Source organism: Macaca thibetana, chromosome 19 (assembly GCF_024542745.1).
Source record: "Macaca thibetana thibetana isolate TM-01 chromosome 19, ASM2454274v1, whole genome shotgun sequence".
Classification (NCBI taxonomy): Eukaryota; Metazoa; Chordata; class Mammalia; order Primates; family Cercopithecidae; genus Macaca; species Macaca thibetana.
In genome coordinates, this window is record NC_065596.1 from 41596110 (window position 1) to 41624016 (window position 27907).

At 42.2% G+C, this 27907-nt stretch overlaps 1 protein-coding gene across 2 annotated transcripts; it reads left to right on the forward strand.

Annotated features, from left to right (window-relative positions):
* The first annotated feature begins 380 nt into the window (after nt 1–380).
* Nucleotides 381–27503, forward strand: ZNF527 (zinc finger protein 527). 2 transcript variants are annotated; one of them, XM_050769018.1, is made up of 5 exons: nt 381–559; nt 4950–5023; nt 10422–10548; nt 11597–11692; nt 22474–27503. In XM_050769018.1, exons 2-5 carry the CDS (start codon nt 4991–4993, stop codon nt 24045–24047), a joined length of 1830 nt encoding a protein of 609 aa, XP_050624975.1. In that variant the 5' UTR covers nt 381–559; nt 4950–4990; the 3' UTR covers nt 24048–27503. The 2 variants fall into 2 exon arrangements, with proteins under 2 accessions (XP_050624975.1, XP_050624976.1); XM_050769019.1 differs by lacking the exon at nt 381–559 and having other exon boundaries at nt 10422–10538.
* The last annotated feature ends 404 nt before the right edge of the window (nt 27504–27907 follow it).

Consider the following 27907-nt stretch of genomic DNA (forward strand, 5'->3'; position numbering starts at 1 on the left):
TAACAGAAACGGTCACCCCCAATGTCAGCCATAGTCTCTTTCATCCACAATCACTTTCACATTCAGCTACCCACAATCACGGGACGTGATTTAAAATACAGAAGCTCCCTGCATTGACAAAATCCGCCGCTCCTTTCGTGAGCAAGCATAAAGGTGTGCAGCAACAGTCACACACGAACCACCACACCCAAGCATTCAACCAATCAGCCCAGCGCGCAGCCTGGCCGCTCTTCCCTACACAGCAGCTCACGCTCACTTGAGCGCCTGGGACCTCACACAGCCCTCTCTGGTGCCAGCCCCCGCGGCGCAGGCGCGCAGAGGAGGGGGCCGCGGGGTTCTCTGGGAGGTGTAGTTCAACGATGACGGCCGTGGCGCAAAGCGTTCTGGGGCTCGTGGTTCGCGGGGTCCATGGGGAACGCGGTGTCGCTGGCAGATTTCGCAGAGCTCAGAGTCCTGCACGCCTCAGTCCTCGCCTCGCTCCTCCTCGCGGAGGATTCTGGGAGGTGACGTCGCGGGTCTTGGTCGCGGGGCCCGTTTGCAGAGCCTGCGGCGCCGGGAGGTGAGTGGGGCCGGGCCCCGAGCGAGAGCGGGAGGTCAAGGGCAGGCTCCGGGTGGACCGGACGCGCCAGGGATGGGAACCCGGCAGGAGTCGCTGGGGAGGCCGTGTGTGTTTCACTGTGTTACCAACTATGTGACAGGCTGCGGGTGTGACAGAATGTGATCTTGTGTCACTGTGTGTGTTTGTGCGCGTGCGCCCGGTTGTGTGTGACTGTAACCATTTGTGTCTGGGGGTGAAACTGTGAATATGTGCGTTTGTGTGTGACTGTCTCTGCAGGTGTAGCTGCAGGTGTGTTTATGAGAGGCTGCGGTGTGACATTGTGTGTGTAAATGCATGTGTGTGGTTATGTGACCACCTGTTTCTGCGGATACAACTGCGTTTGAATGTGTGTGACAGCAAGTGTGATTGTGCGACTATGACCATCTGCCTCTGTAGGTATAGTTTTGTATGGGTAATTGTGACAAGATGTGTGACTTGTGTGGTATGCTGCTATGTGTGCGATTGTGTGTGATTGTTTATCTCTGTTGGTGTAATTGTATGTGACCATCTATCTTTGTGCTTATGTGGCTGTGTATTGTGTGAGATTATGGGTGTGTTTGTGTGACTCTGTATATGTTTGTGATTGAGTGAGAGTTTGTGTGTGTATATGAGATTGTGGGATTGACTTAGGAAGCACAGGAATATTAAAATTGCCCAAGTTCACACAGTTAACAAGTGACAGCAACAGAACTCAAACCCAAGCAGTTTAGCTCTAGCGGTCTCGCTTTTTTTTTTTTTTTTTTTTCTTTTTTCTTGAGATGGAGTCTCACTCTATTGCCCAGGCTGGAGTGCAATGGTGTGATCTCGGCTCACTGCAACCTCTGCCTCCCAGGTTCAAGTGATCCACCTGCCTCGGCCTCCCAAACTGCTGGGATTACAGGCGTAAGCCACCACGCCAGGTCTTTTGTTTTTTTTTTCCCAAGGTAGGATCTTACTGTCACCTAGACTGGAATGCAATGGTGTGATCACAGCTCACTGCAGCCTTGACCTCCTGGGCTCAAGCAAACCACCTGCCTCAGCCTCCCAAGAAACTGGGACCATAGGCACGTGCCACCATGCCTGGCTAATTGTTTTTATTTTTATTTTTTGTAGAGACTTCATGCCATGTTGTTCAGGCTGGTCTGAAACTTGAGCTCAAGCAGTCCTCCCACCTTGGCCTCCCAAAGTGTTGAGATTATAGGCCTGAACCACGGTGTCCAGTCAAGTTCCCCCCTTTAATTACTAAATTCCCTTGTTCTTTCCCACATTGAGAGTGTGAAAAATGGTAGCCCTGGGTTTTGAGGGTTTTGGAAAAGATGGTCTGGTCTTGGAATAGGAACCTTCAGAACATGGGAACTTATATATGGGTCTCTTCCTTCTGTCCCCTTGTGAGTGACAGGACTCAGTCTAAAAACATTCTAGTGAGGCTATCCTCAGCTGCTTCTGGGGGAGGGAAGCCTAATCTGAAAGCCCAGTCTTCCTCTCCTTAGGTTATTGAGTTTGAGATTTTAGCTTTATCCTTCTCAAAACTCTTCCATATTTGGTGCTGAGAGTCTGGACCCATGGCTCTTTTTCTGATGTACCAAGTGTGCTGAGTTTTTTATTTTGACCTTCTCAGTTGATAAAGAAAAATATTATTTCATTTCCAAATGTGTGTAGAATCCAAGCAGGAACAAGGGTGGCACCTTTCTGCCCTAGGTGTTCATTCATGCAATCTTCACAGTGGAAAAGAAAGTTTCTGAGAGATGGATTAACTTGCCTGAGGTCATGTAGCCAATGAGGGAAGGAGTGGAAAGTCAACCTGGGTCTGGGTGCTACATAAAAACAAAGTTTCTTTTTTTTTCATCATACCTTCTTTTTGGAGACTAATGGCTCATTCCAAACTTTTATATTGCCCAGGCTGGGCATGGTGGCTCACGTCTGTAATCCCAGCACTTTGGGAAGCCGAGGTGGGCGGATCACTAGGTCAGGAGTTTGAGTCCAGCCCGGCCAACATGGAGAAACCCCATATCTACTAAAAATACAAAAATTAGCTGGGCGTGGTGGCACGCACCTGTAATCCCAGCTACTTGGGAGGCTGAGGCAGGAAAATCACTTGAACCCGGGAGGTGGAAGCTGCAGTGAGCTGAGATCACACCACTGCATTCCAGCCTGGGCAACAAGAGTGACACTCCATCTCAAAAAACAAACAAACAAAAAACATATTGATTGATTGATTGATTGATTGCCCAAGAGATACACAGCTATCAGAACAAAACAAACAAACTGAAGTTTCTTTTATGCAGGCGCTACTTAAGGCTTCTGCTCCCAGATTCTAAGAAGACTACATTGATTCTCTTCTCAGGTTGCAAAAGCTTTTTTTTTTTTTTTTGAGAATCCCACAGTGCTGAGATTACAGGCGTGAGCCGCCGCGCCCTGCTGCAGAAGCTTGTATGGACAATTTCAAGCTGCATTACACTAAGGAAATAACTGCTAGGGACTGAGTTGTCTAGTGCAAAGTAGTCCAGAATTAGGGGGTGAAATTAGGGGGTGATGTATACTGAATTCTAGGTCAACCACAATTGTCCCTCCCTCCCTCCCTCCCTCCCTCCCTCCCTCCCTCCCTCCCTCCCTTCCTTCCTTCCTTCCTTCCTTCCTTCCTTCCTTCCTTCCTTCCTCTCTTTCTTTCTCTCTTTCTTTCTCTCTTTCTTTCTTTTTGAGACAGAGTCTTGCTCTGTGCTGTAGGCTAGAGTGCAATGGTGCAATCTCGGCTCTCGGCACCCTCTACCTCCCGGGTTCAAGCAAGCCTCCCACCTCAGCCTCCCGAGTAGCTGGGACTACAGACACATGCCACCACGCCCGATTAATTCTTCTACTTTTTGAGGAGATAGGGTTTTGCCACGTTACCCAGGCTGGTCTTGAATTCCTAGGCTCAAGTGATTTGCCCACCTTGACCTCCCAAAGTGCTGGGATTACAGGTGTGAACCACCGTGCCCAGCCTGTCCCTATTTTGACGATGAAGAAATGTTGACCCTAAGAGGACAAGGAACTTACTTCAGACTGCCCAGTTTGTAGTTCCTGTAGTATTAAAATTTGGCAATGTTTCCCTCAGGCTGCATTTCCGTAGGGAAATAAAGGTAACATCTGCCATCTCTAAAGATGCCTCTCTGAGGAATATATGGCATTGATTACTCAGGTTGTGTTGAATATTCCCCATTCAGACATCGTGCCCTTTCAAAAGAGGACTGGTTTTGGGGTCACATTTCAGTTGGACCCCTGACTTTGAGTTGGTTGTTTAAGCTTCTGGAACCTCCCTTTTACTACCAGTAAAGTGGAGATATTAATACCTATCTTTATAGTTTTGTGGAGTAGTAGCTCTGAGGATTAAATGAGATAATGACACAATGATACCTATGTGTGACATAGATACCTATGTGTGACAGTCTCTGTCTTTGTGCTAATATGGCTGTGTGTGTGAGAGAGATTATGCCTATGATTGTGTAAATGTGTGTATGTTTGTGATAGGGTGAGAATTTTATGTGTATGTGAGATCATGGGATTAATTATGTGGGATCTAGTCTGATAGTGAGGCACAGGAAAATTAAAATTACTTGCCTAACACAGCATGAGTTAACATGGTATATTTATATTACATGAGGCATAGTAAAATTTCTTCATTTATCTAATACTTTTGAGAAACTACCATGGTTTGGTGGTGTTCTGTCATTAGAATACACCAGTGAACCAAACAAAACCTAGTTCTCTTGGATCTTATAATCTTGTATGGGAAGAGAAACAATGAAACAAAGCTATATGTAACATGTCCAGTGGTGATAAACGCTAAGATGAAAAATAATTCAGCGTAAAGAAAAATTGAGTACCTGGAACAGGGGTTCCTTTTAGGTAGAATTTTCAGGGAAGTCCCTCTGATGAAGGGACACCTGAATGCATATAGGAATAAAGAGGAGTGGCCCATACTGGTGTCTGGGAGAAGGTTCCAGGCAGAAGGAAAAGGTCACAACCCTGAAGGAGGGGTGTACGCAGTGTTTGAGTAACAGCAGAAAGACACGTGTGCCTGGAGTGTGGTGAGCAAGGGGCAAAAGGGTAGGAAATTAGGTCAGAGGTACAGCCAGGGGCTGGATCATGAACCACCTTGTTGGCCGTAGGACAGACTTTGGATTTTGTTGAGTTCAGGCGACGCATAATATAAGTCAAGACTTTGAGAGTTAAGTTCAGCTTTGGATTCCCCCGCGCCACCCCCTGCCAGATCTTGGAAAAGGTGAGACTGGCCCATGTAGGGAGAAGAAAGGGGCAATAGTTCCATTTTGTGGGTCTTGGACCAAAAACATAGGGCTGACACACCATCATTTCTTCCTTAACTCTCCCTTCTCAGGACTTTGTTCTTCTTCAGAAGAGAAAACTGAAGAAGGAGGAATGGCTGTGGGGCTTTGTAAAGCCATGTCCCAGGTAAGCATGCTCTTTTGCTTTGTTTTCAGACATTTGACCTCATTTTTCAGGACTTTGGAACCACAGGGAAAGTCACAAATAGCCCAATGAGCACCCCTCCACTTTTCTCTCTCCACCTTTTGTTCATATAATCCTTCTACAAAACATTTAATATCTTTTTTACTCAGCGTTATGCTCACCTGTGTGATGGAGCAGAGCTGTCCTCTTTAGATGGATGATGATTTCTTGAGTTGGTGATGAGGTGCAAGTGAAATAAGGGATAGAGGTTGATTACTGACTCATCTATTAAATAGGGAGGTCAAGGATGGCCTCTCTGAGAAAGTGACATTTAGCAAAGCAAAACTTCAGTGAAAGTAGCAAGTAAGTTTTGTGGAGATCTGGGGAAGAGCTTTAAAAGAAGGAGTACAAAGTTATTATGGTGGGAGCGTGTTTGGTGTGTTCCAGGGATAGCAATGAGTCTGTCCTTGAAGAGAAATGATCACTATGATGTCAGAGGAATGCTGGGGACCAAATTATGTAGGCCCTTTCAAGTCATGATCTGAACTTTGAATTTGGTTCTAAGTGAAGGAGAGTTAAGTTCATTGGAGCGTTTGTGATCTGATTTGATTTATGCCTTAAAGTGAAAACAGATAGCAGGGGAGTAAAGGTGGAAGCAGGGAGGCCAGTCAGGAGACTGTTTTAGTAATCCAGACAGGAGGTGATAGCAGCCTGGGCCATGGTGGTGGCATTGGAGCTAGTGAGATTCTGGGTATACATTGGAGATAGAAAATGCGATTTGATCAAGGATTAGTTGTGGTGTGTGAGAGGAAGAAGTCAGGATGCCTACAGAGATTTTTGGCTAGGCAGCTACATGAATAGGCATGCCATTTACTGAGCTGGAAAGACAATGTGAAGTGGGCTGGACATCAAGAATTGAGTTCTGAAGGCTGGGCACGGTGGCTCACGCCTATAATCCCAGCACTTTGGGAGGCTGAGGCGGGTGGATCGCGAGGTCAGGAGATCAAGACCATCCTGGCTAACACGGTGAAACCCGGTCTCTACTAAAAATACAAAAAATTAGCCAGGTGTGGTGGCAGGAGCCTGTAATCCCAGCTACTTGGGAGACTGAGGCAGGAGAATGTCGTGAACCCAGGAGGTGGAGCTTGCAGTGAGCTGAGACTGCGCCATTGCACTCCAGCCTGGGTGACAGAGCAAGACTCCGTCTCAAAAAAAAAAAAAAGAGAATTGAGTTCTGGATATATTTAGAGACCTTTTGGATATCCAAATGGAGTGCTGATTATACATCTGGAGTTCAGGACTATAGATGTGAATTTGGGAGTCCTTAGTGTATTTTTTCTTCCTTTCCTTTCTTTCTTTCTTTCTTTTTCTTTCTTTTCTTTCCTTCCTTTCTTTTTTAGACGGAGTGTTGCTCTGTCGCCCAGGCTGGAGTGCAATGGCGCAGTCTCGGCTCACTGCAGCCTCTGCCTCCTGGGTTCAAGTGATTCTCCTGCCTCAGCCTCCTGAGTAGCTGGGACTATAGGCACATGCCACCATGCCCAGCTAATTTTTGTATTTTTAGTAGAGATGGATTTCACTATGTTGGCCAAGATGGTTTGGATCTCCTGACCTTGTGGTCCACCTGCCTAGGCCTCCCAAAATGCTGGGATTACAGGTGCGAGCCACTGCGCCCGGCCATCCTTAGTGTATTTAAAGCATGAGACAGGGTGAGATTATTTGAGGGCAAGGTTGTGGTGAATGTAGGTAGGAAATAGGTCGTAGGACTGAGTTTGGGATGTTCAACATTTAGAGCCACACAAGAAGAGGAGGAACCAGCAAAACAGACTGAGAAGAGCTGATGTAGAAGGAAAACCAGAAGAGTGTGGGTTCTAGAAGCCAAGAGGAGAAAGTATTTCAAGGATGGGATGATCAACTGAGCCAAGTTCCTCTGAGAGGGACTGAAGAAGATGAAGACTGAGAACTCACCGTTGGATTTGGTAACATAGAAATATTCTGGACAAGAGCTACTTCATTGAATGACTGGGATGAAGACATCATTGTGGTGGGTTTAAGGGAGAATGGAGGCTGGGTGCAGTGGCTTATGTCTGTACTCCCAGTACTTTGGGAGGCCAAGATGGCAGGACCATCACCTGAGCCTAGGAGTTCAAGACCCACTATGTATGCAGGGCAACATAGGGAGACTCCGTCTCTAAAAAAATATTTGATACTAAAATCCAAAAACATAGGCATGGTGGCAGATGCCTATAGTCCCAGCTGCTTGGGAGACTGAGGTGGGAGTATCACTTGAGTCCAGGAGTTTGAGGCAGCAAGGAGCTATGATTCATGTGGTATACATTCCAGCCTGTGCAACAGAAACAGAGTGAGACCCTGTCTCAAAAAAAAAAAAAAAAAAAAAAAAAAAAAAAAAGGATGGTGCAGTGGCTCATGCTCATGCCTATAATCCCAGCACTTTGGGAGGCTGAGGCGGGCAGATCACCTGAGGTCAGAAATTCAAGACCAGCCTGGCCAACATGGTGAAACCCCATCTCTACTAATAATACAAAAATTAGCCAGGCGTAGTAGCACATGCCTGTAATCCCAGCCACTCTGGAGTCTGAGGCAGGAGAATCACTTGAACCCAGGAGGTGGAGGTTGCAGTGAGCTGAGATCATGCCATTGCACTCCAGCCTGGGTGACACGAGTGAAACTCCATCTCCAAAAAAAAAAAAAAAAAAAAAGCAGAAAAAAGAGAATGGAAAATGAGGAAGGTGAGAACAAAGACAGTGAATTTAGACTTACAATAGTGTAGCCAGCAGGCACATATGAGGTACTCTAAATTGTGATACGCTGTAAGTGCAAAGTATATACCAGATTTTGAAGATTCAGTACAAAAAAGTGTAAGAAATCTCATTAATTTTTTTATATTATTACATGCTGAAATGATAACATTTTCAACATATTGGGTTAAATAAAAATGATATTTTTTTCTATTTATTTTTTTCCTGTGACTACTGGAAAATTTCAAATTACATATGTGACTCAAATATTTCCGGTAGATAACACTGGTCTAGACAACTCATCGGAAGAGTTTTGTTATTAAGAGGAGTAGAGAAATGGGGAAATAGCTAGAGTGAGATCACGGAAAAGGAACTTATTTATTTATTTATCTATGTATTTATTTACAAGATGGAAGACATTGCATCAGTTTTTTTGCTGATTGGAATGATCCAGTAAAGCAAGAATAGTTGGTAGTACAAGGGAGAGAGGTGAAAATGTCTTTGTGTGGGCAAGTGGAGGGACTGGTCTTCGAAGCCTAGAGTTTTATCCATAGTCACAGAGGGCAGACAGAATATACAGCTATCAGTACAGATACAGAAGGGTAAGTACATATGGTGGCTGGAGGATGAGGAAGTTCAAAGTGAGAACGAGATGAGTTGATGACAGAGTAATGAAATAGTTATCAGGAGATGGGGAGAGTGAATTTATTAGGGAAGCATAGTAGAGTGGTTTTGCAGTGCTTTTGAGGACTCTCTGGCCATATGTGAGAAGTACTTTGTGTCAACATGTTTTATCAATCAGGGTTCTAGCAAGGCAATCAAAAGGTGACTATTTACAAGATATTATCAGGACATAGAGAAACTATGAAGGATCGTGCTGTACTCCAGGGCTCATAACAGCATAACTCTCTTACTTCTAACCCTAGATCTTTGAATCCAGAGACAGAGAGCTGGGTGGAGGAGGCCCCTGACAGGTGCTCTGAATTTTGATTGAAAGACAGAGACCACCCAGGGTGGCGCTCCCACCCAGGGAGGGAGCCAGGGGACTAAGTATTCTGCCTTACTTACCTTCCTTTCATCTCTTGCTTGTGGCTGAACCCAACAGAATATGGGATGGGACAAGGGAGTTTATTGATGCAGTCAGCCTCCTAGGACTCAGAAAAGAGTAGAGGAGCACATGGAAGTTATACAACACTATGGAGTTGTGTAATTTTTTCCCTAGACACATTCAGCCCTATTTCCACTATGTAGAATAACCATATTTGATATTTCTTTTTTTTTTTTTTTTTTGAGATGGAGTCTTGCTCTGTCACCCAGGCTGGAAGTGCAGTGGCACTATCTCGGCTCACTGCAGCCTTCTCCCGATTTCAAGCAATTCTCCTGCCTCAGCCTCCCAAGTAGTTGGGACTACAGGCACATACCACCACATCCAGCTAATTTTTGTATTTTTAGTAGAGACAGGGTGTCACCATTTTGGCCAGGCTGGTCTCTAACTCCTGACCTCAGGTGATCTGCCTGCCTTGGCCTCCCAAAGTACTGGGATTACAGGCATGAACCACCATGCCTGGCCTGATATTTCATTATTTTTGATAAGAAAAAGAGAACATATTGTGCAGACTGGAACCCTATCATTTTTTTTTTTTTTTTGAGGCGGAGTCTGGCTCTCTTGCCCAGGCTGGAGTGCAGTGGCCGGATCTCAGCTCACTGCAAGCTCCGCCTCCCAGATTCACGCCATTCTCCTGCCTCAGCCTCCTGAGTAGCTGGGACTACAGGCGCCCGCCACCTCGCCTGGCTAGTTTTTTGTATTTTTTTTTAGTAGAGACGGGGTTTCACTGTGTTAGCCAGGATGGTCTCGATCTCCTGACCTCATGATCTGCCCGCCTCGGCCTCCCAAAGTGCTGGGATTACAGGCTTGAGCCACCGCGCCCGGCCATAAACCCTATCATTTTTAAGCACTGAATACTCTTTCTTTGTATGGACATTTTATAGGAAACATCACCATTTATTCCCTGAGTAGCAAATGTTTACTGAGAGTTTACAATGTGATCAGTTTTGTAATAGACACTGGATATATATCAGCTTATAAAACAAATATCTCTCCCTTCATTTAGCCTTCAGTTCAGTGCTATAGCCTGAATTCTGTTTTTGAACATGTAAGTTTTTTCCAGATTTTTTGCATAACCTTCCAATGAAAATTCTATCTAAGTCACTTCACATATACTTCACATATACTAAGTCACAGACTACATATAAAGTCTAACTTTCAGGCCATACCCTTTTCAAGGCCTTTCTCCTATTGTGCCCCATCTGATGTCTCAATTTGGGGAATATAAAGGAATCCCCCATATAAGATTTTCTTTATACTTAGTATATGTAACATACAACTTAGTCTTTGCTGTTTCTTGTTATAAGCTAATTTTGTGTATATATGTCTTTTTTACAAAAATGTAAAATTATCAAACGGTGAGTCTGTTTCTAATATTTCTCTTCTCTTAAAGTATTTGACAAACCTCAGCATGTAATTGTTCTCCAATAATTATTTTCTTTGCGTCACTTAGAGCTTTGAACTCTGGCCAAATGCATCTTTTTGGCTAGGACCATATGGGTGTCTGGGCACCTGGTGAACAAGAATTTTTTTATTTCAGGGGTTGGTGACCTTCAGAGATGTGGCGCTAGACTTTTCCCAAGAAGAGTGGGAATGGCTGAAGCCATCTCAGAAGGATTTATACAGAGATGTCATGTTGGAGAACTACAGGAACTTGGTATGGCTTGGTAAGGATGTTTCTCCCCCATCATTTAACAATCTTCCTCTGGAGTGTTTTTGCTTCCTCTGTTGAGAATATCTAGGACATCTTAAGACATCTTAAAAGCACTTTCTTGCCTTTCTACTTCCTGTCCCCAGGAAATGATTAGAAATATGTATATATTTTTAACTTTTTAAGTTTCTTAAATTTTAATTAATTAATTAATTTACTTTTGGCAGACATTCTGAACACATTAAGTAATTTCTTTTTTTTTTTTTCTGAGACAGAGTCTTGCTCTTGTCGCCCAAGCTGGAGTGCAGTGGCGCGATCTTGGCTCACTGCAACCTCTGCCTCCCAGGTTCAAGCGATTCTCCTGCCTCAGCCTTCTGAGTAGCTGGGATTACAGGCACCCGCCACCATGCCCGGCTAATTTTTGTACTTTTAGTAGAGATGGGGTTTCTCCATGTTGGCCAAGCTGGTCTTGAACTCCTGACCTCAGATGATCCGCCCACCTCGACCTTCCAAAGTGCTGGGATTACAGGCGTGAGCCCCTGCGCCTGGTATATGAAGTAATTTCATAGAGTTGGAAATGGGTAGTTCCCTTTGCCATAGAATGGTGGTTTGGAACAGCAACATCAACATGTCCTGGGAATGTGTTAAAATACAAATTATGAGGCCCCATTCTAGACCTACAAAATCAGAAACTCTGGAAGTAGGCTCAGTAGTCTGGGTTTTAATAAGCTCTGCAAATGACCCTGATGTCTATTAAAGTTCGAGAGCCACTGTAGTTTCTAACGCAATACTTCTGGGTTGGGGCCTGAGAATGTGCATTTCTAATTAGTTCCTAGGTGATGGCTGCAGCTGCTGTAGCACTTTGAGAACCACTGCCATGGCAGAAGCTTCATCCTCCTCCTCATCCACACAAGCATCATTCCATTCTCTAGCCCTTCCTCTAATGTCCATTCTTGCCTGATGATCGAGAGATTGGGTCTGTGTCCTAGAACAGCTGTGGCATGTTGATTTGTTTGTTGTATGTCTGTCTGTCTCTTGCTCTCATTTTCTTTCCCTGTGAACAGGACTCTCCATTTCTAAGCCCAACATGATCTCCTTACTGGAGCAAGGGAAGGAGCCGTGGATGGTGGAGAGAAAGATGTCACAGGGTCACTGTGCAGGTGAGTGACAGATCACCAGGCAGGGAGGACTATTGTAAGGTACTCGACCACGTAGTAAGTAGGAAACTCTTTTGGGCTTCAGGTGGGATGAGAACTGAAATCTCCCTAGTATGTGCTTCCCTAGAAACCTCACCACACCCTGGGGTTTTTTCTTTTTCTTTCTATCAAATTATGCTCTCTAGTCTTCCACCTATACCTTGAATCTCAATCCTTCTCAGCTCTTCTTTTCCCTTTACAGTTAGAATTATATTTCATTTCCAGATTTCTTTTTCGGAGTTTTTATTTTTATCAGAATTATGAAAGATATGTACGCACATTGTTTAAAAAATCAAGTAGTATCATTAGGTTGGTGCAAAAATAATTGCCGTTTTGCCAAAAAACACAATTACCTTCACACCAAAAAGCCTATACAAGGCTTTTTCCCTTAAAAAAAGGAATTCTTGTTCCTGGCTTCCCAGTTTCCCTCTTCCTAGAGCGATCCACTTTCTTTTCTTTTGTAGTTCTTTTGGTGTTCCCTTCATATCTCCAAAAATATGTTAATGTTGCTACTCTTGATTGTTTTTTCAGGGTGAGCCTTTATTCGATATCTTCTTATAAGAAAGTAAGGAGGCCGGGCGTGGTGGCTCACGCCTGTAATCCCAGCACTTTGGAAGGCTGAGGCAGGCGGATCACGAGGTCAGGAGATTGAGACCATCCTGGCTAACACGGTGAAACCCTGTCTCTACTAAAAGTGCAAAAAATTAGCCAGGCATGCTGGCGGGCGCCTGTAGTCCCAGCTACTTGGGAGGCTGAGGCAGGAGAATGGCGTGAACCCAGGAGGCGGAGCTTGCAGTGAGCCGAGATCGTGCCACTGCACTCCAGCCTTTTGAGATTGTGTCTCAAAAAAAAAAAAGAAAATAAAAGAAGGAGTTAGCACTTTCTTCTCCTGAATTCAACACATGTACACACACACAAATACACACATTTCCCATCCCCCATCATCTCAATGTCATAATTTTGATTAAGTCACTATTCAGCATTTATTTTATTATGGCCATTTAGTGCTAGTAATAGCTGTGCTGTGCATATGCCAAGTTACTTTTTCTCTACACCTTTTTGTTTTCCATGGAGTTAATAATGACTTGGGAATTTTGTCCTTTTTTTTTTTTTTTTTTGCTTAGTTTATATGTACATATCCCTAATCCAATTCCCGACTTATCATCAATTGTCTGAATCTTTCAAGATACTTGGATATATTAGGTGATCTATTGACTTCATCTTCTTGGAGTAATCTCTCCTGGAACCCTCAGATATGCTTCACTCTGCACAAATGGCTCATTATATTTGCATGCACTCAATTTGGATCTATCTGATTTATCTGATATTTTCTTATAATTAGATTGAGGTAATGCATTTTTGCAAAAAATGTCACAGAAATAATGTTGTTTCTCTCTCAGTGCATCATTCCAAAGGATGCATAATATCGATAATGTCTTAGTATTGGTGATGTTAAGTTTGAACACTTAGTGAAGGTAGTGTCTGCTTGGTTTCTCCATTATAAATTTCTTATTTTTCTCTTTGTAATTAAGAAATTTCTTGGGGGAGATACTTTGAGATTATTCAGTTTCTTCTGTAATTTTTACCCATTTATTTTAGCATTTATTGCTGGATCTCTTCAACTGTTATTACTGTGTTATTAACCTAATGTTGATTTTTTTCCATTTCTCTCTTTTCTTTATGTATATTAATTGCGATTGTTCTGTAGGAAGAGCTGCTCTTTCCAATCCATTTACTTATATATTCAATTATATTTACAGATTTTTTTCTTTTTTTTTTTTTTTTTTTTTTTGAGATGGAGTCTCGCTTTGTCGCCCAGGCTGGAGTGCAGTGGCCGGATCTCAGCTCACTGCAAGCTCCGCCTCCCGGGTTTACACCATTCTCCTGCCTCAGCCTCCCGAGTAGCTGGGACTACAGGCGCCCACCACCTCGCCCGGCTAGTTTTTTGTATTTTTAGTAGAGACGGGGTTTCACCATATTAGCCAGGATGGTCTCGATCTCCAGACCTCGTGATCCGCCCGTCTCGGCCTCCCAAAGTGCTGGGATTACAGGCTTGAGCCACCGCGCCCGGCCTTTACAGATTTTTTTCTATGAGGTAAACCTAATTTACCTCATAAAATGTAATGACTTCATAAAATTTAAATGGATTTATTTTTAGATTTATGGATTTTTATTTCTATGAAGTAAATCCAATGAATCATTATTTTGTTTCTCAAATCATTCCAGCTTTGAATGTTGGAATCTCCTTCACTTTGGTTCCTTTGACCTTCTGACATGCCCCCGTACATTTTTTTAGCACATCCTTCCTTCTGGCACAAGGTATTCCAGGTTCTCTTATTTTCCTTGCCCCAGCCTTGAATCAACCACTTCTCCAAGGAGCCCTCATTGCTTTATTGGGAAATGGTGTTTAGAAACCAAGCTAGGTATGCTCTAGGCTACTGGGATGTCACTAGGCTACTGGCCCTGACAGCAGTTAAAGCTAGGAAACAGATAGATAGATAGATAGATAGATAGATAGATAGATAGATAGATAGATAGAGCTAGGAAATAGATGGATAGATAGATGGATAGATATTTACATACACACCCCTATATTTATTTCTGCCTCTTTTTTTTCCATTTTTTATTACCTCTATCTTTTTATCTATTAAAACTATCAGTTTATATGAATAACTTGATTTATAGTCCTGCTTTACAGGGTTTATTGTAGCCTTCCTCCTTTACTTATTTGTGATTTCTTTTTCTCATAATGAGAAAAAATATATTTACCTATTTGTTCAATTTTAGTATACACATAAAGTACTTTCAGAATTTCTAACCTATTTCTCTGTGAGAAACAAATTTTTTTTTTTTTTTTTTTTTTTTTTTTTTTTGAGACGGAGTCTCGCTGTGTCTCCCAGGCTGGAGTGCAGTGGCGTGATCTCGGCTCACTGCAAGCTCCGCCTCCCGGGTTCACGCCATTCTCCCACCTCAGCCTCCCAAGTAGCTGAGACTACAGGCGCCCGCCACCACGCCCGGCTAGTTTTTTGTATTTTTAGTAGAGACGGGGTTTCACCATGTTAGCCAGGATAGTCTCGATCTCCTGACCTCGTGATCCACCCGCCTCGGCCTCCCAAAGTGCTGGGATTACAGGCTTGAGCCACCGCGCCTGGCCAGAGAAACAAATTTAACAACTAGATTTAGGTATTCGTGTATAGTACTTTTTGTTTCAGTCTTATATTGTCCAGTCAAAAATACTATTTCCAAAATTACTTAGGTTAGTTATTTTAGGTCCATTTGTTACGGTTTTTTTTTTGAGATGGAGTCTCCCTCTGTCCCCAGGCTGGAATGCAGTGGCGCAATCTCAGCTCACTGCAACCTCCGCCTCCCAGGTTCAAGCGATTCTCCTGCCTCAGGCTCCTGAGTAGCTGCGACTACAGGCGTGTGCCACCACCCCCAGCTAATTTTTGTATTTTTAGTAGAGACATGGTTTCACCATGTTGGCCAGGATGGTCTCAATCTCTTGACCTCATGATCCGTGCCAGCCTTGGCCTCCCAAAGTGCTGGGATTACAGGTGTGAGCCACCCTGCCCAGCCCATTTGTTACTGTTTATAACAAATGTTCTATTTTGCATTCCTACTAAGTCCTGCTTAGTTTTAATTTTTTTTTTTTTTTTTTTTTTTTTGGTATCTAAAACATTACTATGCCTCTCAGATCAGAGCTATATAAAATAGTATAAAGTAGATCTCCAAAAAGTATTGTGCCCTCCTTGTTCCTACTACTTTATTCTTTTTCCCTGCTTCTTCCTACCCATTTCCCACCCACCCCTTGTATGTTACCAATTTCCTTAGTTTCAAGTTTATCCTTGAAATAAATGTTTCTCTTGCACAAATTAGCAGTTACATGTGTAGTTTCTTGTATCTTCTTTATATGACAAATAGTGTGCTATAGATACATTTTGCTTTTATCACTTAAAAGGAGATCACTTTATATTAGTTCGTGAAGATCTTCCTCATTTTTTTTTTTTTTTTTTGAGACAGAGTCTCACTCTTACCCAGGCTGGAGTACAGTGACAGGATCTTGGCTCACTGCAACTTCTGCCTCCTGTGTTCAAGCAATTCTCCTGCCTCAGCCTCCTGAGTAGCTGGGACTACAGGTGTGCACCACCATGCCCAGCTAATTTTTGTATTTTTAGTAGAGAAAACGTTTCACCATGTTGGTCAGGATGGTCTTGAACTTCTGATCTCGAGTGATATGCCTGCCTCAGCCTCCCAAAGTGCTGTGATTACAGGAGTGAGCCACCATGCCCTGCCCTTCTTCATTTTTTGACTGCTTCATAATACTTCATTATGTACCCGTTATCATAATTTATTCAACTACACTAATGTATGGTCATTTAGTGTTCGCAATATTTTACAGTTGCAAAAGATGTGATGAATAACCTTGAACTTATATATATTTTTTATTGTTGAGGCTGTATCTTCAGCATGGATTCGTAGATGTGGAATTGCTGAGTGAGTGCATATACACTTTTTTTTTTTTTTTTTAAGACAAGAGTCTCGCTCTGTCACCAGGCTGGAGTGTAGTGACCCAATCGCGGCTCACTGCAACCTCCTCCTCCTGGGTTCAAGTGAGTCTCCTGCCTCAGCCTCCTGAACAGCTGGAACTACAGGTTTGCACCACCACGCCTGGCTAATTTTTGTATTTTTAGTAGAGATGGGGTTTCACCATATTGGCCAGGCTGGTCTCGAACTCCTGACTTTGTGATCCACCCACTTCAGCCTCCCAGAGTGCTGGGATTACAGGCATGAGCAACCACACCTGGCCATACATATGTAGTTTTTATAAGGAATTGCTACATTCCCCTCCAGAAAAGTTGTCTGCTTAGTTTTTTTTTTCTGCTGTAATAAATTAGCACACATTTAGTGACTTAATACAACACAAATTTATTATAGCTCTGGAGGTCAGAAGTAAAAACTAGGTCTTACAGAGCTAAAATCAAGATGTCAGCAGTGTACATTCCTTCCTAAGGCTCTATGGGAGAATGTGTTTCCTTGAGTTTTCATGCTTTTTTTTTTTTTTTTTTTTTTTTTTAGATGGAGTCGTGCTCTGTCGCCCAGGCTGGAGTGCAATGGTGTGATCTTGCCTTACTGCAACCTCCGCCTTCTGGGTTCAAGTGATTCTCCTGCCTCAGCCTCCCGAGTAGCTGGGATTACAGGTGCTCAACACTATGCCCAGATAATTTTTGTATTTTTAGTAGAGACAGGGTTTCGCCATGTTGGCCAGACTGATCTCAAACTCCTGACCTCAGGTGATCCACCCTCCTTGGCCTGCCAATGTGCTGGGATTATACAGGTGTGAGCTACCACGCCTGACTGATTTTTTTTTTTTTTTTGAGACAGAGTTTTGCTGTTGTCATCCAGGCTGGAGTGCAGTTTTTGTGGTCTCAGCTCACTACAACCTCCACCTCCTGGGTTCAAGTGATTCTCCTGCCTCAGCCTCCCAAGTAGCTGGGACTACAGGTGTGTGCCTGTCCACTTTTGTACACTGTATAAAAATACAAAATTTTTGTATTTTTAGTACAGACGGGGTTTCACCGTATTGGCCAGGCTGGTCTTGAACTCCTGACCTTGTGATCCACCCGCCTTGGCCTCCCAAAGTACTGGGATTACAGGCGTGAGCTACCGTGCCTGGCCTATTTTCAACTTTTTTTTTTTTTTTTTTTTGAGATGGAGTCTCGCTCTGTCACCCAGGCTGGAGTGCGGTGGCCAGATCTCGGCTCACTGCAAGCTCCGCCTCCCGGGTTTACGCCATTCTCCTGCCTCAGCCTCCCAAGTAGCTGGGACTACAGGCGCCCGCCACCTCGCCCGGCTAAGTTTTTGTATTTTTTAGTAGAGACGGGGTTTCACCGTGTTAGCCAGGATGGTCTCGATCTCCTGACCTCGTGATCTGCCCATCTGGGCCTCCCAAAGTGCTGGGATTACAGGCTTGAGCCACCGCGCCCGGCCTTATTTTCAACTTTTTAAGATAACTTTAAGTATAGGGCTTATGTGCAATACAGATTTGAGTTTTACTTTATAAACCAGTCTGATTATCTTTTCATTTTAATAGGTGAAAGTCTAATTACATTTCTGATAAATTTGGGCTTAATCCTATATATTGTCTTATGTTATATTTTCTGGGTTTTATAGTTTTTAAAAAGCACTTTCAGGCTGGGTGTGGTGGCTCATGCCTGTAATCCCAGCACTCTGGGAGGCTGAAGTAGGTGGATTACGAGGCCAGGAGTTCGAGACCAGCCTGGCCAACATGGTGAAACCCTGTCTCTACTAAAAATACAAAAATTAGCCAGGCGTGGTGGTGTGTGCCTGTAATCCCAGCTACTCGGGAGACTGAGGTAGGAAAATTGCTTGAACTCAGGAGGCGGAGGTAGCAGTGAACCGAGATTGTGCCACAGCACTCCAGCCTGGGTGACAGAGCAAGACTCCATCTCGGAAAAAAATAAAAAAATAAAATAAATAAAAAATAAAAATAAAAAAATGAGCCTGTCATGGTGCCGTGTGCTTATTGTTCCAGCTACTCAGGAGACTGAGGTAGGAGGGCCACTTAAGCCTGGGAGTTCAAGGCTGCAATGAGCTATGATAGTGCCACTGGACTCCAGCCTAGGCGAGGTGACAGAGCAAGACCCTGTCTCAAAACAAACAACACAATGTGTACCTTGAAGTAAAATTGCTGGAACATGGAAGTGCATGTTTTAATTTACAAGATACTCAACTTGTTCTGGGAAGTGATTGTATCAGTTTATGCTCGTACTAACAATGACAGTGTCTGAGAATGGCTTTTCCTTCCTCTCTTGATATTCTTCAACTTAAGTTTTTGATATTGTCCTTAATATTGTCTAACTGAAATTTCTACTGACACGAGGAAGGGAAATGCTCTTATGGTTTTAATTTACTAGTGATATTACTGAGCATCTGTCCAGGAATGCATTGTCTATAAAGTTTTTCTCTTCTGTGAATTACCTGCTCATACATTTTTTTGTTTTGTTTTTTGAGACAGGTTCTCACTCTGTTGCCCAGGCTGGAGCACAGTGGCATGATCTTGGCTCACTGCAGCCTCTACCTCCTGAACTCAAGTAATCTTCCCACCTCAGCGTGTGCACCACTGCACCTGGTTAGATTTTTTGTTTATTTTTCTTGTAGAGATGAGGTCTCACTGTGTTGCCCAGGTTGGTATAGAACTCCTGGGCTCAAACGATCCTCCCTTCTCGGCCTCCCAAACTGTTGGGATTGCTGGCATACTTGCATTTTGGAGAATGTGTCTTTTTCTGGACATTATTCATTTTTCTATAATACATGTTTTAGTTGTTTTTTCTCAGATTGTCCCTTGCCTTTTGACTTTGTGGTGTTTTCTCCCACACGCAAGTTTTCAAGGTTGATGTCAAATTCATTCCCTTCAACCAGATGTGGTCAGGATGGTAGTGAGGAGGCCGTGCTCCCCTTCACTGTGTTCTCTGTGTCTTGCAGGTTTTAATGCTCTAAGTGTGTTTCTCTGGATATTTTTTCTTGACCTTTTCCACAATGATAAATAATTTTACAAGTCAACCCTGGTTGAGTTCTTTCACGGAGATTTTGATGGAAGAAAGGTATAAAATGCAAGAGCTTAGGTCCTATTATTGGTTTTGGAATGTTCTTTTTTTGTTCATAATTTTCTTTTATATTATTGATTACTTTTGTCCAAGTTTCTTTAAAATAATTTTCTTAAGTTTGGAAATAAAATCCTTATGGAATTCTGGTTGAAACTGACCTGATATAAATTAACCTGTGGTAAAAATGTATGCATATATTATTTTTTTTGTTTTCTTGCAATTATATATTACATTGATTCATTTAAATCTTGCTTAGAAGAATTTCATAGCATTTTATAGGACTTTTTTTGTGTTCTTGCCAACCATACTCCCTTCTCTCTTCCAATTACTTACATAGCAGTTGTCATCTCAACTCACTGCCTTCACCTCAGGTTCTCTTCCACTATCTTATCACTTGCAATCTGGCTTCTACCCCTCTAGTTTAGCTAAATGCAGGTACCTTTTTGCATTTTCATATTCCTCAGCTTATTGAGATGTATAAGATAGTTCTTACCACTATCCATTTTCTCTTTTCAAAACTCTGTTCTCTCCCTTTAACGGACTCTTTCCCCTGTTTTTCTGTTGTTTCCTCATTTACCATAAGATCTTTGTCATATTAATGTGGATCTCTGTCCAGTTCTGTCTAGTAGAACTTTTTTTTTTTTTTTTTTTTTTTTTTTTTGAGACAGTCTCGCTCTGTCGCCCAGGCTGAGTGCTGTGGCATGATCTCAGCTCACTGCAACCTCCGCCTCCTTGTTCAAGGGATTCTCGTGCCTCAGCCACCTGAGTAGCTGGGATTATAGATGTGAGCCACCGTGCCCAGCTAATTTTTGTATTTTCAGTAGAGACGGGGTTTCACCATGTTGGCCAGGCTGGCCTTGAACTCCTGGCCTCAAGTGATCCACCAGCCTCGGCCTCCCAAAGTGTTGGGATTACAGGCAGGAACCCCCATGCTCAGCCTCTAGTAGAACTTTCTGTGATGATGGAAATAATCTATATGTGTGCTTTCTAATACAGTAGCCACTACCCACATTTGGCTTTGGGTACATAAAATGTGGCTAGTGTGACTAAGGAACTGACTTTTAAAAATGTTATTTAAATTTAAATTGCTGCATATACTTAGTGGCTACCATATTGGATAGCATACAGTCTTTTAATCAAGGGGATCCAATCTGTAAGTCTATGTGTAAAGATAGTGGTTGGAGCTTCAGGCACCTCAGAGTCTCCCATGTTGGAAAATATCTAGTCTTCTCCCATCAGGCTTCTTTTATTCAGCATTAAGTTAGTTATTGTATAAATCTGCTATTTGCCTGGAGTAAAGACTTATTTTTGGTAAGATGGAGTATAGTGGCTTCAGGTGATGCCTACGAGAGATGAGATCCAGGCAAGTGAGGGAACAGAAGTAGTTGTATTTCTAGGGAAAGAGTGAATGGTATGGACCTAACAAAGGATAGGCGAACAAGGCCTCTCAGGCCTGGGTAAAGACAGGTAAGAAAATCCAAGGCGGTGCTTAGGACAGACTGATAGGGATGAGGCTTTCCTTGGGTGAAGGGTGTATTGGAAAGAAGAAAGATACAGATGAATAATACTTCCTTTTCAATTTCGTTCTGACCTATACTGGAGATAGCTTTACTTTTCAACAGATGAGAAACTGTTATGGCAAAGACTGTATCCATTTAACCTCCAAATGCCAAAATATGTAGTTCTAAAATAATCCCTAACCACATCTAAACATGAAAATGTCTCTGGGCCGGGCGCGGTGGCTCACGCCTGTAATCCCAGCACTTTGGGAGGCCGAGGCGGGCGGATCACAAGGTCAGGAGATCGAGACCATCCTGGCTAACTCGGTGAAACCCCGTCTCTACTAAAAATACAAAAAACTAACCGAGCGTGGTGGCTGGCGCCTGTAGTCCCAGCTACTCGGGAGGCTGAGGCAGGAGAATGGCGGGAACCCGGGAGGCGGAGCTTGCAGTGAGCGGAGGAGATCGCACCACTTGCACTCCAGCCTGGGCGAGAGCGAGACTCCGTCTCAAAAAAAAAAAAAAACAAAAACGAAAATGTCTCTGTCGCTGAATAGCCACTGTATTTTGGAATCCTGATTATAGCCTTGAACACCAAGCTCATATTCTCCAAGAATTATTCCTTAAGTAAGCTAGTGAGTTTTGATCTCTTTTTTCCTGACACTTATACCTGTAATAATCTGTATCATTTTAGCTTATCCTTCATTGTGTGCCACATGGAATTATCATCTGCACAGGCTTGAGCTCTCAGAATTTACAAAAGGTAGAAAGACCTTGTGTCAGGCTTTCCTGCCTTCAGTAGGTACTTTGGACCTACTAATAGGTTCTATGTATTTGAACATATTGGCTGATTATTGTGGTGTGAAAAGGACTTTCTCATTTTTTGAGATCATCTTCTAAAAAATAGTTTTCTTTCTACCTTACTCCAACCAATATCCTCTCCTGAAAGTATCACGTATCTTCTCAATAGGCATCATTTTCCCTGAATGATGAGAAAAGCTGATGGACCTAACAAAGGATAGGTTTATTTTAGTCACTGAGAAAAAATATATGTAAATTTTCCCTGGACCCTGATAAAAATCTTAGAAGTTGTTGAACAGCATTAGTGGGAAAAGATGCCATGAGATTAATCTGGCAGCAGTCATCCATTTAACAACATGCTGACACTGTCCAAGGCATTGGGTGCAACAGTAGAAGAAAAAGGAGTGAACATCAGTCCCTGCCCTCATGAAGTTTTCAGTCTTATGAATACCAGTGCAGGATGAACTGGAGGCTTTAAAGACTAGAGGCAGGGAAACTGGCTGTGATCTAATCAGACATCCTCAATTCTTTATCTTGTTAGCATTTAGCTTTGCCTACCTTTTGATGACCTGCGTTTTACCTGTTTCCCCAACTACCACCTTCTACTACCATCAACACATATACCTTCCCTTCTCAGCTCTCTTTATTCTTTTTGCTTCCATTGTCTTTTGATCATATCGCATGGCCATATTTGGGCTATTAGAATCACATACTTTCTACCCTCCTTCCCCCCAGTTAAATTCTTCCATTTCTTCTATAACAATTTTCTTCCTCATAGCAAAGGAACAAAGGAGACATTTCCTTTCTTGATATTTTTCAGACTGGGAGTCTTGGTGTGAAATCAAGGAATTATCTCCAAAATGGTTCATTGATGAAGATGAAATATCCCAGGAGATGATAATGGAAAGGCTAACAAGTCATGGCCTTGAATGCTCCAGTTTCAGAGAAGCCTGGAAATGTAAGGGTGAATTTGAGCTACATGAGGGAAATGCGGAGAGGCATTTCATGCAAGTGACAGCTGTTAAGAAAATCTCTACTGGGAAAAGACAGAATGAATTTAGTAATTTTGGGAGAAGCATACCCCGGAAATCAGTATTTTTAACGCAACAGAAAGTTCCTACCATTGAGCAAGTACATAAATTTGATATTTATGATAAACTCTTCCCCCAAAATTCAGTCATAATTGAATATAAAAGACTCCGTGCTGAGAAGGAATCTTTGATAGGTAATGAATGTGAAGAATTCAACCAGAGTACATACTTTAGTAAAGATACAGGAATTCCTCTTGGTGAGAAACCTTATGAAAGTAATGATTTTTCAAATCTCTTAAGTTTCCACTCATTACTTGCTCAACATCAGACAACTCATTTTGGAAAATTACCCCATGGATACAGTGAATGTGGTGATGCCTTTAGCTGTTACTCATTCTTTACTCAACCTCAGAGAATTCACAGTGGAGAGAAACCATACGCATGCAATGACTGTGGAAAAGCCTTTAGCCATGGCTTCTTTCTCAGTGAACATCAAAGGACTCATATTGGGGAGAAGCCTTATGAATGTAAGGAATGTAACAAAGCCTTCAGACAGAGTGCTCACCTTGCTCAACACCAGAGGATCCACACTGGAGAGAAACCGTTTGCATGCAATGAATGTGGGAAGGCCTTTAGCCGTTATGCCTTCCTTGTTGAACATCAGAGAATTCACACAGGTGAGAAACCATATGAATGTAAAGAATGTAACAAAGCCTTCAGACAGAGTGCTCACCTTAATCAACATCAGAGGATTCACACGGGAGAGAAACCCTACGAATGTAATCAGTGTGGAAAAGCCTTCAGCAGACGCATAGCCCTTACTCTGCATCAAAGAATTCACACAGGAGAGAAACCCTTCAAATGTAGTGAATGTGGGAAGACCTTTGGCTATCGCTCACACCTGAATCAACATCAGAGAATTCATACCGGAGAAAAGCCCTATGAGTGCATCAAATGTGGGAAGTTTTTTAGGACTGACTCACAACTTAATCGACATCATAGAATTCACACTGGAGAGAGACCATTTGAATGCAGTAAATGTGGGAAAGCCTTCAGTGATGCTTTAGTTCTAATTCACCATAAGAGAAGTCATGCAGGAGAGAAACCCTATGAATGTAACAAATGTGGGAAGGCCTTCAGTTGTGGCTCATATCTTAATCAACATCAAAGAATTCATACTGGAGAGAAACCCTATGAATGTAATGAATGTGGGAAGGCTTTTCATCAGATCTTGTCCCTAAGACTACACCAGAGAATTCACGCTGGAGAAAAACCTTATAAATGTAATGAATGTGGGAATAATTTTAGCTGTGTCTCAGCCCTTAGACGACATCAAAGAATTCATAATAGAGAAACGCTCTGATTATAACAAGTATAGGAAAGAAAACATTTGGTTACCACTCAGTCCTTATTGAATATTAGTGAGTTCTTCTTGGTTAGTAATTCTTTGAATGTAGTTCATATTTCAGTTCATGAGTATCCATTATTTGAAGTAGCTCAGTAGTAGACATCTGTTACTTTTTTTTTTTTTTTTTTTTAGACAGAGCCTCGCTCTGTTGCCCAGGCTGGAGTGCAGTGGTGCAATCTTGGCTCACTGCAGCCTCTGCCTCCTGGGCTCAAGCAATCCTCCTGCCTCAGCCTCCTGAGTAGCTGGGATTACAGGTGCCTGTGACCATGCCTGGCTAATTTTTGTATTTTTAGTAGAGACAGGGTTTCACCATATTGGTCAGGCTGGTCTCGAACTCCTGACTTCAGGTGATCCGCCTCCCAAAGTGCTGGGATTATAGGTGTGAGCCACCATGCCCGGCCACATCTGTTACTTTTTGATCTGTTCTCTACCTGGCTTACCCCACCCTCAATGCATATGATTCTGGTGAAACTGTTAATCAGGGACAGTAGTGGATTGGTCACAGGCTGGCCAATTATTTCCCCCAACCTAGTGATAAGGGATTGGCAAATGGCCCTGTCTGGATCAATGAAGTCCTTTGCGAGTATTCCTATGGGTAGTAAGAGATTTTTTTCTGGAATTGCAAGTTTCAAGGATTTAATAAGATTAAAAACTCACCAGGAGCCTTTTTGCCACTCATGAGGAAAGCTTTCCCAAAGAGAAATCTAACAGAGGAAAATGGAGACGAGAGACAGAAATCTGATGATATTGTTTGATCTCCTGGATCCAGTCATTCCTGACAGCTACACCATCCTTTTTCATTTTTTGTGATCCAATAAATTTCCTTTTATTTATTTTTTCTTAATTTGGATTAGATTTTTGCCTCATGGAATTAGAGTGCTGATTCACACATTCTATGTTTGCTATACATAAGAGAAAGCCTTAATTTTTTTCGTGACATAATTATTTATACTGAGGAGAAACCTTATGATATAACAAGTTTTTCAAAGTTGAATACACAGCCTTCATAAAACTGAGATAATTGTTACATTTTATTTGTCGATAAAATTATTTTAGTGTTTCTTAGTTTTTTCACAATATGAATATTTTAAAATTCACCAAGTAAAATTCTTTAACAGGCTTCCCCTTAAGGAGTTGAAATCATTTGTCACAGTGACTCACCATGTACCTGTAAAGAGAGAATGGAAAGCTAAGGGAATAATGGTTTCATTTGTTTAATGAATGACTCTTCATCTTCAAGGAATTACTTGATTTTCTTCTTTCAGTATGGGTCTAAACATATTCTGTGGCAGAATATAATAAAATTAAATTGTAAATGAGGTCTTTTGAGGGTGGGCTGTAAATTTGGTTTAAGGCTGGGTGCGGTGGCTCACGCCTGTAATCCTGGCACTTTGGGAGGCCGAGGCGGGTAGATCACCTGAGTTGGAAATTTGAGACCAGCCTGACCAACATGGAGAAATCCCGTCTCTACTAAAAATACAAAATTAGCCGGGTATGGTGGCTCATGCCTGTAATCCCAGCTACTTGGGAGGGTGAGGCAGGAGAATCGCTTGAACTCGGGAGGTGGAGGTTGTAGTAAGCCAAGAGCGTGCCATTGTACTCCAGCCTGGGCAACAAGAGCAAAACTCCTTCTCTAAATAAATAAGTAAATAAATTTGGTTTAAGAAGTTTATGGATAACTTCTTTGCAGCTAGAGATATCAGACAAAGATATGGCTGGCAGAAAGAATGAGTCATTTTTAACAAATGGTAAAACTAAAGCAGTTAATGCCTAAAATTTTTAGAGACTAAATCATTTCCATTATTGGGAGTAATGAGGAAGATGAAAGTGTGGGGCAATACATTTCTTTTTTATCTGAATGGATGTAGGGAAATAAACTGGTGCTTTGGCAGCTGGGCCATTTGAACAGTCAGAACCAGTAAGAATACTGGGCATTGCCTGAAGAGCATCTATAAAAACAGAACAAATGAAAGAGGAAAGAATGAAGGATTTATATGTTAAACAGTGAAACAGTGACTACTACTCTCATAATTTGTTTAATATTCAGTTTATACTTATATCTAATACAATCTGAAAATTATTTTTCATAAATATTCAAATTCCCTTTAACAGATTATAATACAGATTTCGTGACTCAATACTTCAAACCTTGAACAGAAACAAATATGATTATAAAATATTTCCGCCGGGCGCGGTGGCTCAAGCCTGTAATCCCAGCACTTTGGGAGGCCGAGGCGGATGGATCACGAGGTCAGGAGATCGAGACCATCCTGGCTAACATGGTGAAACCCCGTCTCTACTAAAAATACAAAAAACTAGCCGGGCGTGGTGGCGGGCGCCTGTAGTCCCAGCTACTCGGAGGCTGAGGCAGGAGAATTGGCGTGAACCTGGGAGGCGGAGCTTGCAGTGAGCCGAGATCGCGCCACTGCACTCCAGCCTGGGTGACACAGCGCGAGACTCCGTCACAAAAAAAAAAAAAAAAAAAAATTTCCAAACTTATGTTACATCTAATCTGAAATATATTAATAGGCTTAATTCATGTCATCATTTCTTTATTTTTTTAAACTATTTCCTGGAGATATAGGGATATTTATTTTTATAATTTCCAAGCACTGAGTAAGAATTTATTTCAGAAAGTTTCACAAGGTTACAGTAAACTTACCAAGCTTGAAGAATGACTCAGACCAGTAAGAAGAGTCTGAGTTACTCACTAATTGATTTTTTTTTTTTTTTTTTTTTTTTTTTTTTTGAGACAAGTTCTCACTCTGTTACGCAGGCTGGAATGCGATGACAAAATCATGTCTCACTGCAGCCTCAACTTCCTGGGTTCAAGCGACCCTCCCACCTCAGCCTCCTGAGTAGCTGGGACTAGAGGTGTGCTCTACCACACCTGGCTAAGTTTTGCATTTTTTTGTAGAGATGGGGTTTCACCAGTTGCCCAGGCTGGTCTCGAACTCCTGGCCTGAAGTGATTTGCCCATCTCAGCCTCCCAAAGTGCTGAGAATATAGGGATGAGCCACTGTGCACAGCTACTAATTGATATTTGATCTAAGTTTGGCACCTGATTTCATCCTCCAGAGTGATGTAAACCTAAGCCACTGGTTCATTCTCTGTTTATACAGTTAAACTTCACTTGTAATGTTGATAAAATCTTTTATACCCATGTCTTTAGCATAAGTGTTTGTATTTTACAATCTGATGTTTCTCCTCACAATGAGGTACTAAATTTTGTTTCTGTTCAACTGTACAACCCATTGTCTTGTGATATATTGACCTGATCTCTTAGGATTAGTGAAAATTTATGCTTTATTAATATTTGATTATTATTGGGATCATCTAGAGGTTTCTGTTTATGTGTGTGTATGTGCATCTGAAGATGTGTATTTTATTTAAATTTTTTGTATTAAGTGCCTACTGTGTGCCAGGCTTTGTTCTAATCTAAGCAACGGAGATACAGCAGTGAACCAAACAGACAAAAATTCCTGCCTTCAGAGAGCTAATTTCTAATGAGGAAGACAAAGAAAAAGATATGTAAGTAAAATATATAATAGGTAAGAAAGTAAATTCCAAGGTGAAAGAGGTGAAGGAAGGGATGGGGAGCCAGGGAAGGCCTCTTCTGAAGTTAACTTTTGAGTGAAGAGAGAGAGATCTATGTATCTATGTATCTATGTATCTATCTATGTATCTATCTATCTATCTATCTATCTATCTATCTATCTATCTATCTACCTACCTACTCATCCATCCATCTATCCAAACTACATATATATGCCCACCTATAGACACATTTATATGCCTTTATAACTAATGGGAAG